This window comes from Dromiciops gliroides, chromosome 1 (genome assembly GCF_019393635.1).
Source record: "Dromiciops gliroides isolate mDroGli1 chromosome 1, mDroGli1.pri, whole genome shotgun sequence".
NCBI lineage: Eukaryota > Metazoa > Chordata > Mammalia > Microbiotheria > Microbiotheriidae > Dromiciops > Dromiciops gliroides.
The window spans coordinates 30678750-30689674 of NC_057861.1; the positions used below are offsets into that span (position 1 = coordinate 30678750).

The window sequence follows — 10925 nt, forward strand, 5'->3', positions numbered from 1 at the left end:
AGAAAGAAAATTTTAAAGTATGATTCCAGTTTAACTCCTTCCAACTAAAGTCATTAGGTATATGTGTGACCCTCTTCTGATTCCTTTATGCCTTTAGGAACATTCTCCTTCCCTTCCACCTTCACCCCTGAAACTGTCTGGCTCTTTCCTCTCCATCATTCCACAAAACTGGTCCTTGACAAAGCTCAAAAACAAATTTCTTCTAAGAAGCCTTCAATTAACCTGTATCTACCTGCCACTGTATAGCACACAAACCCTTCACCACTTCTGAGTATTTGGAATGGAGTCTCCCATAATACATCTATCCAGAACCACTCACTTCTGGTTAGCCAAGGATGTTTTTAGGAAGCTCTGAGAACCCCTAGGACCCAGGCAAAGCCCATAATTAACCAAGGACCCCAATCCAAGTCAATGCCCTGTTTCGAACAGCTACTGGACCAATCCAAGTAGCAGGCACAGTTGAGGAAGTTTGAGGAAAGAAGAGACAAGCTCTGAGTCTAGAAAGTGTGTAGTCTCACTGGAGAAAAAAGTCACCTTCCCAGAGGCCTCAAGAACCAAGCACAGATTGCACCTAAGCCCTGAGAAGACCCAAAGTGGATGAGATGGGACATCCTAGGAAGAGTGGGACAGCAGAGAGAACTTTGGGTTAGATTCTAGTCCAGCCAGCCCTGGAGACATTTCTTCCTCTGTAAAAAGTGTAAAGGTAGACAGCCATGACATTCATTTTCTCTTCTAAGGCCCGTAAGGCCCCTGCCAGCTCTGACACCCCCTGTTCTAAGGCCCCTCCCAGTCTTGCCATGCCCTTTTCTAAGGCTCCTGCCAGTTCTGACACCCCGTTCTAAGGCTCCTGCCAATTCTGACATCCCCTGTTCTAAGGCCCCTCCCAGGCCTGACATTCTCTGTTCTAAGGTTCCACCCAGCTCTGACACCCCCTGTTCTAAGACCCTTCCCAGTCTTGCCATGCCCTTTTCTAAGGCCCCTGCAAGCCTTGACACCCCCTATTCTAAGGCTCCTGCCAATTCTGACATCCCCTGTTCTAAGGCCCCTCCCAGGCCTGACATTCTCTGTTCTAAGGTTCTTCCCAGCTCTGACATCCCCTGTTCTAAGGCCCCTCCCAGGCCTGACATTCTCTGTTCTAAGGTTCCTCCCAGCTCTGACATTCCCTGTTCTAAGGCCCTTCTCAGGCCTGACACTATCCTCCCACCTCTGATTATTTCCAGGATTAAGGTCTCTCCTACCTCTGACACTTTCTGCCCTAAGATACCTTCCAACCCTGATGTTCTCGGTTCTAAGGGCCCCTCCTAGCTCTGACTTCTGTGTTTCTCTATTTCTCTGCTGGGCACTGAAATGCAAGTCTACCAACCTCCAAGCCACACTCTGGTTCTATTTTTCCTGAGGCTGGTGTCCGAGCCCCCACCAAGCTGTCTCTTGGAGAAAGATAGTGGCAACTCCCCCAGAACCAAGGGCCCTTCCCTTTATTCTCCTGCTCCCTCACCAGCTAGACTCTATATGTGACCAACCACTTCCTCCTCACCACTTCCCAGGGGACCTCCGTGCCTCCCCAAGGCACCCAGGGGATTTTATCTCCAGGGCAGAAAAAGGAAAAACCAAGCAACTTACCCACTAGGAGCTTCACGTCTCGGACGGTAAAATCGGGGTCAGGCATCCTGGAGGTGGCAAAAGATACAGGTAAGAAAACTGAGTAAACAGAGCCCAGGAATCAGTTTCAGAGCTCGAAGGAACCTCAGGGGCCCTTGGCCTCCAGCTCATACCAGGAAGGAATCCTACCTGACAAGTGGCCATCCCACTTTTGTCTAGAGATCCCCAATGAGGGAGAAATACATGGATTTCCCAAGGCAATCCATTCACTTATTTCACTCATAGAAAGAGTTCTCATTTTTAGGAAGTTCTCCCTAACATCTAGTCTAAAACTGACCTCTTGGCAACTTCTATCTATTGCTTCCAGGAATCCCCTGAGTTCTCTAGCTGTCCACTTGACAGCCTGCTATGACATGACTTGAGATCTTACAGCTAGGTGGCGCAGTGGATAGAGCACCGGCCCTGGATTCAGAAGGACCTGAGTTCAAATCCGGCCTCAGACACTTGACACCTACTAGCTGTGTGACCCTGGGCAAGTCACTTAATCCCAATTGCCTCACTAAAAAAAGAGAGAGAGAGAGAGAGAGAGAGGAGATCTTACATGATCATAGATCAAGAACTTCAAGAGACTTCTAGTCCAAGCATTCTGGAGTGCCATCAACAAGATAAAAATGTAATTGTGGGATATGATAAAGAAACTGTGAGATAGAATGTATGATAACCTATTATATGATATGTTACATCCTATAATAAATATAACAGAACAAAGATATGATACAACAAAGACATATAAAGGATATAACAATAAATTAAAAATACCAGAGAACATAGACAATGTTAGTATGTGGTTTTGTAAGGAGACTTACGGCCCAGTTAGTGGTCCCGGTTTCTATTTGCATTTGGTACCAGGGAGCTGGTAACCCACTGAGCTTTCAAATGACATGGGAAAGCCCTGCAAGTGATGGGATTTACCCAAAGGTCACACAGGTAGTTCGTATCAGAGGCAGGTCATAAGATCAAAGATCTAAGCTTGAAGAGATCTCAGAGGCCATTTTGTCCAACTTCCTTACTTTACAGTTGAGGAAACGGAGGCTCAGACAGGTGAGGGATTTGCCCACCGTCACACAAATAGTAAAAGGCAGAGCCATATCTCAAACCTAGGTACGGACTGCAAAAACAGCACCTCCCACCCTAAGTCTTTTTCTAGGTTAAACACCTATAGTTCTTTCAACTTCTCCCCTATGACATGGGACCATTCACCATCCTAACTTCCTTCCTCTGGACACTCCCCACTTTGTCAATGTCCTTCTTTTTTTTTTTTTTTAAGTGGGGCAATGAGGGTTAAGTGACTTGCCCAGGGTCACATAGCTAGTAAGTGTCAAGTGTCTGAGGCTGGATTTGAACTCAGGTCCTCCTGAATCCAAGGCTGGTGCTTTATCCACTGCGCCACCTAGCTGCCCCCTACTTACCACATTAGAAATGAAAATGTCTTATTACTAGGAAGAGTTTTGACCTCAAAGACCCTTGAAAAGGTTTATACTTTTGAGAATCACTGACCTAGATTAGAGAACGGAACTTGGAGAGAGTGACTTTTCATCAGGCATAATACTCCCACCTCCTACCGTGGTGTCTTTGTACCAGCTGTCCCTCCTGCCTGAAATGCCCTCTCTACTCACCTCCACCTCTCAGAATTCCTTGTTTCCTTCAAGACACAACTGAACCTTAATTTAAGTTGTAAGCTCCCTGACAAGGGATGTCTTTTGCCTGTAGGGGTATCCTCAGAGTTTAGCATATAGTAGGCACTTAATAAATGTTTACTGAATTGAACCATCACCTCTTGAGGAGGCCTTTCCCACTCCCTCCCTTTTACTCTCTCCCAGATTATACTGTATCTGTTTTGTATATACCTATGTAAGTATATGTTGTCTCTCCTTAGAACGTGAGCTAGGTGAGGGGAGGGATTGTCTATTTGTCTATGGTGAGACTTTGGATCCTCAGCACTGAGCCCAGTGCCTGGCATACAAGCAAGCAGTTAATAAATGCTTGTTAACGGACTGATTCATTGACTGAAGCCACTGGGTGGTATCCCAATCCGACCGAGAGATGTATATGGGGAGAGGCAGGGGAGAGCTCAAATACCTGACTTCCCTTGGGGATCCACAGACCTCTTCTATGTGTATGTGTGTGTGTGTATGTATATGTGCATACGTGTGTATGTGTGTATGTATGTATACATATGCATATATAGGCATACATATATCCAGATAGATATAGATATAAATAGAGATAGAGATAGAGATAGAGATAGAGATAGAGATAGAGATAGAGATAGAGATAGAGATAGAGATAGAGATAGAGATAGAGATAGAGATAGAGATAGAGATAGAGATATTTCTACTCCTAGGCCTTCCTCTCCTCACCTCCATCTCCTAATTTCCACCAGGTCACTTGCTGGGCTGAAGAGGTTATTGGTTGGGGGTGTGGGGATGGAAGGGGGCAGGAATGGCAGAATCTTCAAAGAGATTTGTCATCATTAACCATAATGGTTGTGGCAGAATTAATGAGATCACTATAGTGACTGGCTCTGTGATTTCACTGACATAGAGAACTCTCTCCTGAATGAGGAAATTCCCTCCATGGATGTAAGTTGGCACCTTTGAGTCAATTTCCAGCATTACAAAGGGGCCCCGTTTTAACTCCTAATCAATAATGACACAGCTGATTTAAGTCCAACTTCACAGAATTAGGGATCAGAGCTCTGGAAACTTCCGATTCTGGACACAAGAAATGTGAATGATTGGATAGGAGCCTCCTCCCTCTGTTCCCTCCCCAAGGGCAGAAACCCGTTCTTCCAGCCTCCACTTTTCCCAACCCAGCCATCCAGCTGCTCTTACCTCCCTCCCTCCCTCTCTCTTTCTGGGTTTTGACAGATCTCAACGTGAAAGAATGTAAACAGGGGGGAGAGAGAGAGAAAGAGGAGGCAAGGCCAGGGAGGGAGACTGGAACACAACACAAGCCCCATAGCAAACAATGCTGGAGAGAGAAAGGTAAACCCAGAATGCATAGAGGAGAGGCAAAGGGGATCCAAGTGGGCAAACCAGCATGAACCAGGTGGACTCTGAATGTCAGTTTCTGTCCTAGGGAAGCCTCGTTCGGGGGTATCTAAAAGGGACCACTGGGGACAGATGCAAAGTCAAACACCAGCCGGTCCAGGCCCTCTGGTAGCTCAAATTCCAATGAGAGAAACAACACATGCACATATAGGCCTATAGAGAATAGGAGAGGGTGCCAATTCCACAGTGCTTAAGAAAAAGTAGCTAAAGATGGATTCCGTGCTTGGGCCAGCTTCTCTTTAAAAGAGCCAACCCTCTTCACTCCTTTCGCCCACGGTCAGAACACTTGGCTGCCAGGAAGATGCAGAGGGAGGGAGAAAACATGTAACAACATAGACTTACTTAATTCCTAGTCCATCGGGATTTTGGAAGACCAAAGGCACTCTGAGGGCTTCTCTTTGTACGTACTCAAAGTTGAAATCTGAACATTTGGATTAAAGCAAATCAATCAATACACAAAGGAATGAAGGAAATCCCCCTACTGTTACTTCCCCCAGGTGAGATTCGAGCTGCCCGGAGCCCCCCTGGGCCTCAGTTTCCCCCTTCAGGAAGAGGAGGCAGTTAGACTTGATGGCTATGTCTAGCCTCTATACCTCTCCCCATGATTAAAATGCACCCCCTGTTCACATCTGCCTCGACGCTTTCAAGGCAGAATTTATGTGCTACTTCCTATAGGAAGTCTTCGCCAATCCCCATAATCCTTAGGGCTCTCTCCTTCCTCCTCATAATTCTCAGTTGACAGGTTACATTCCCCCTGGAGGATCCTTGAGAATAAGAAATCTTTGTCATTTTGTATCTAGAACCCTAGGACACAAACCTTTAAGAAACGCAGCGGCCCAGATAGGGCCTGGGGAGTCAGGAAGACCCAAGTTTAAATCCCATCAGAGAAACTGTCCTCAGTGGCCCTAGGCAAAGTCACTTCACCTCTGTCTGCCTCAGTCTCCTCGTCTGCAAGTTGGGCATAATAATGGCATCTACCTTCCGGAGCCCTGGTGAGGCTCCTTCTAAATCTGAAATCTATACTAAGGTCCCTTCCACCTCCAAGTCTACTTCTCAGCTGAATAATAAGCCAAGGTATGCCTGGCATCAGGGAGGAGAGATGGCAGTTGCATGAAAAAACAACCCCAAATAAGCAGAGCCCAGCCTGCCCCTATTCCTACTCAGTCATTCCTAAACCCACTGGTCAGAACTTGTCAAGAAACACCCTGAGGTTTGGGGGGGGGCGCAGATGGGATAGCGGTGTGGAAGGGAGCCTCGATTAGGCACAGCCTGGAACCTGGAGCTGTGGCTGGTATCCGGGGTGAGGCTCAGGCCCAGGCAACCCTCCCCATCTCTGCCTGACACCTGGATACACGTGCAGAATAGGAAAGCAAGGAGGAGGGGGGCTCCCATTGTAACCAGGGATCTGTGAAGGCCTTATTGTAATTGCCTGCATAGTGAAGGGGAGGGGAAAAGAGCGGTTTCCCTGGAAACTCTGTATTTGGTGCCAAAATAACCAGGGAGTTTAGGTACGATTCTGTTGTCTTGACAGTGACAATTCTGTGACATCCATCACATATTTCCTTCACCCAGAGGATTAGTTAAGCTTTTCTTTTTGGGGGGATGAGGTGGGGGGAAACAGAGAGGTGGGGAGAGGGACTTTAAAACACCCCACTTAGTAGTCCTCTCCCCTCATCCAAGGCCGATCTGGGGTCTACCTAGGGGTCTAGAGCTAACTAGAGACCTGTCTTCTTAACTTCAGGGACCCCGGCTCTGCATTCATTTTTCTCAATGAATCGGTCCCTAAAAGACTGATTGATGAGGGTTAGGCTGAAAAAGCATCTCGACTTCTGCCTTCCTCCAAACCCCACACCAGACTCGGTTACACTTCTGAGAGACGTCAAGTCAGAAAGACCGGGCTAAACTGGAGAAGCTTGGGTCCCGAGTCCACCCCCACCCTCCCCACACACTCCCGTCCATCCCCACAAGGCAAATGTCATTCCGGTCATCCCAGCCCTAGGGACGGATGAATAAACCCTTTTCTCTGGTTCAGGGGCCCGGAGTGCAGTGAGATGGAAGAGGGCTTGGCTAAGACTTAGGCCCGGGACTGGGGCACTCACTCACTCCCCTCCCCCTTTCCCCCCTCTCCCAACCACACCCCGGGCAGTTTCCCAGAGAGGAGGGGGGGGGCGGGTCACCCCAGAACTCTACACAAACCCACTTTTGGGGAAAGGAAGAAGAGAAAACACAGAACTCGAAAGAACTAGGGGTGACCGGTCTCAGAGCCCCAAAGGCTTAAATATTCAGGATTAAGAAGGGCAGTACAAAAGTTTAACAACTGAAAGCTAAAGGTAGACAGATCCCAGGCCAGGGTTTGGAGAAGACTAAATACCAAATAACCTCGGGCAAGTCATTGCCTCTGGTCCAGGAAGTATTCGGCACCCCACCGAGTAAGACACGACCTCCCCCACCTACCCCCTTCCCAAGGTCAGGGTTTCAGAAGGTCCAGAAAGAAATCTCCATAGATTTAAAGAGATCTTCGTGGCGCCAACTAAAGAATCCTCCCTTCCCCCGCCCCCCAACACCTCCCCAGGTCACCAATTCAATGACGCCAAACCAGGCCTTCTCGGTCTTCCTCAAAGCATCTCCCAAGGTGTTAGGAGATCTTCAGAAAAAGGGAGGAAGGAAAGGTCTCCTCTTCCCCCTCCCCCCAAGCTAGCTTTGGAGAGGATGGTAAACTAAAGTTAAAGTGTAATGAGCAAGAAGGCTCGGAAGAAACTCCTTCCAGTCCCAAGCTCTTAGGCCCAGCCCCAAGGAGCTCGAAACACAACTTGTGAACCAAAGACAAATGCAAAATGAAGTTCTGCCTTCCCCGGAGCGGACTTGGGAAGCTGAATCGTGCATACATCTAGGCAGCTAAAATCGTCAGTTACTTTAAAGGAGGAGAGACCAAACAAAACGAATTCGAAGGCATCTGAATGAAATAAAAAGACTTTTTTTTAATAAAAGGAGGAAAAAATAAAACCAGAAAGGAAACGCCAAGATGATATAAATTGGGGGTACAAAGGCATAGACACCCCTTTAAAAATGCCCGATAAGGCAGCCTGAGCCTCTGCAGCCGGATTGCCGGCAGACTGAGGTGGACCCGGACAGTCCCGGGCCAGTAGGACCGCGCACAAGTCACCGGGCTCCGGCGCAGGGAGCTGTCCCGGCCTAGATCGGCTACCAGGCGACCAAGCTCAGGTACGGAGGCCGGAAAGAAACCCACAAAACAGGGCTAGCTGTCTCCTACCCTTTTAAGGTCCTGGCCCTACCTCCCCTAGAATCAAAGGCTGGGACGGAGAAAGGGGCTGCCGGTGGGGCAAACAGGCAGAGAGGAGGAAGAAGGGAATGCGGGCCCGGAGAGCGCTCTGGACTGAGGATGAAGCCAGGATTGCACCAGCCGGCCAGGAGAGCCCGCAAGAAGAGCGGCAGAGGAGACGGCCGAGCTGAGCCGACTAGACGGCCTGCTCCAAGGCGCGCAGCCCCTTCCCCCCAAGCTCGGGACCAGGACACCAGGGTGACCGGGTGATAGGCACAGAACTGGTATAGGCCCCACTGGGTTACCCACCCCTAACCCTGGCTGTCACCCTTCCCCCAGCCCACACCCTCCCCACCCCCACCCCCCCCATGGCTCAGCCTCATTTCGTCACCGGATCCCCTGGAATGGGGGACAGGAGCGCGAAATATGAACCAGCCACAGCTTTCCCACGTGCGCGCACCGCCGACTGGGATGTTCTGGGCTGGCCTGTGCCGCTCAGCTCACGGCTGGCCCGGGACCCCCGGGTGCCAAGCAGTGAAGGGCCGCGTAAATGGGGAAGTAAGGCAACACTGGGCCAGGCTCACCTTTCCCGTCCATGGCACGTACGAAGTCCCCCTGGTAGTGGTGGCTGCGTAGTTTCTCCTCCAGGCTGAAACCCCGGACGCTTACAATCTCCTCCACGTCCGACGAATCTTCGTTCTCGTCATATCCCTGCCGGTTGATCGAACGCTGCGGGGACCCAAGAGACCCCGCGGGCGTTACTGCGAGGGGCATTTCAGGGTGTCCCTGGGGTCTGCCAGAGCGCACCGACCAGACCCACCAAGCAGGTGCAGGCGCAGCGCACCCACACGGCCGACCCCCAAAACCAGAAAACGAGCGAAGTCACCTTTACAATCCGGGCAGGGGCCAGGAGGTTCTCCTCCCCCTCGAAAAGCCAGCCAGTGGGCAAGCTGACCCATAGCTATTCCCTACTTCTCCCAGCCTGATAATCGGGAACTGAGGGGCCCTCAGGCAGCTAGCCCCACCCCTACTATTTTGGGGGTGCCCCCCTATTCTACGAAATCGCCCCACCAGCGGAAGCCGCGGGCCAAATCCCGGGTTACGTAAACTCAGAGGGAGCGCTCCGGCTGGACTGGGCTGGGGGGGCGCCGCGAGGGGAATTGGAGGTGAGGGGCATGGGGAAGGTGGGCTCTCGGGAGGGGGGGAGTAGGCCCTAAGAGCTTGCAAAGCCTGGCCCGACAGCGGCGGGTGGCGGCGGCTCACTGGGCGCTGGACCCGGCTGGAAGAAAGGGAGACCTGGGTATCGGAGAAGCGAGGTGCCCCCGAGGGCCTCCGGGGGAGCCGGGCAGCTGCTGCACATTGAGCTCGCCCTGCGCCCGCCCGAAGAATGGGGGTGGGGGAGAGAGCGGGGACAGGAGAAAGGTGGCCGGCTGCTCACAAAGCTCCCACTGGGGACCCCAAACACACTAGCAGCTGCCTCCATCCGCTGCTCATCCCCCCCACCACACACACATACACACGCACGCGGCGTGGAGGGACATCCCCCCACCCCTTTCCCCACATCTCCAGCTCTACAACCCTCCCACACACACCCCCCCATCACCACCACGCTGGCGAGTCCTAATCCCCAGCGATCGCCCCCCACACCCCGTTCCCACTCAGGCAGCCACCTCCCCCAGCTGCCCCCCCCACCTAAGTGTCTGAGCTGGGGGGCCAAGAGTAAACTGCCTGCTTCCTTTTGCATGCAATTTATTATTTCTTTTCCGGTCCTCTTCAACACACGGAAAGGAAAGAAAACGCAGGGGAGGAGAGGAGGGAGGAGGAGGAAAAATTAGAGAGCTATAATATACAAACACAGATTAAAAAAAAAAAAACCAGCTACACACCAATCTTCGTCCAGAGCCTTTCTCTGCCTCCATTTTTTTGGGAGAGTTCACCAATTAATTGGCAACACTCCTGCCCCCTGCATTTTGGCCCCGAGGGGGAAGGAAGAAGGACCGAAGGAAACAAAACAAAAACAGAATCTGAAAGAAAAAGAAGCCAAAAAAAAAAAAAAGCCCCAGCCGAGATCTACAAAGTTTTTTGCACCAACACTTTGGGGAGATCCGTTTTGCAAAGTCCTAGGAAACCATTTTCACTGGGGAGGGGGGGAGGAGGAGGGCGGCGACGTCATAATCCCCGGAACGTAAACATTGTTGCCGATCGCGTTCGGAGCTGGGAGGCTCGGCCGGGAAGGGCGGGGGCGGGGGCAGAGAGCGGAGGGGGGGGGGTGAGAATTCGGCCGGGCGGGGGCGGAGGCTGAGGCTGCCGCGGGAGAGAGAGAGCCCGGAATGCACCGGGCGGGCGGGCGCAGCTACTGGCTTCCCATTGCTGGGTTTGGTGGTCGGGTCACGAGTGTGCAGCAGGCAGCACGCCTGCGCCGCCGCCGATGGCTGCGGGGACTTCTAAGGGTTCCGTTGGCCCCAGGGTTGCTGCAGCCGGGGGGGGAGGGGGTGTGGGGGGGTGGGGAGGAAGGGGGGACGGTGAGGGAGGGGCAGACTACTGGAGCACCCCCACCCCCAGACCAGGAGCCTCCCCTTCCCGGCTGCATCCCTCTAACCCCCCCTTCCCGCTGCATCCCTTCCCCCGGCCCTCCTACTTCTATCCCAGGATATTCCATCTCTAGTCTTCCCAACCTTTGCTCAGTCTGTCCCTCGTGCCTGCCCCCCGGTTTTTAGAATCCCTAGCTTCCTTGAGACTTGGCACACGCACCGCCTTCTGCAGAAATCTTTTCATGATTGATCCTCCCAATCAAAAAGTATCTTGTATCTACCCATTGTCCCTTCTAAAAAGGGAAGTACCTAGAGGGATGGGACTGGGGCCGGTTCTGGTTCTTGGGGGGGATTTGTTTGTTTGTTTGTTTGTTTGGGTTTTCTTTCCATCCCCTAAACCCA

At 51.5% G+C, this 10925-nt stretch overlaps 1 protein-coding gene across 1 annotated transcript in view; it reads right to left on the reverse strand.

Annotated features, from left to right (window-relative positions):
- Positions 1–10198, reverse strand: part of KDM2B (lysine demethylase 2B) — a 153210-nt gene extending 143012 nt beyond the window's left edge. The window contains 4 exon segments of the mRNA XM_043976047.1: positions 1621–1667; positions 5055–5133; positions 8577–8721; positions 9879–10198. Coding sequence (XP_043831982.1) covers positions 1621–1667; positions 5055–5133; positions 8577–8721; positions 9879–9911 — 304 coding nt within the window. The 5' untranslated portion in view covers positions 9912–10198.
- Positions 10199–10925: the final 727 nt, after the last annotated feature.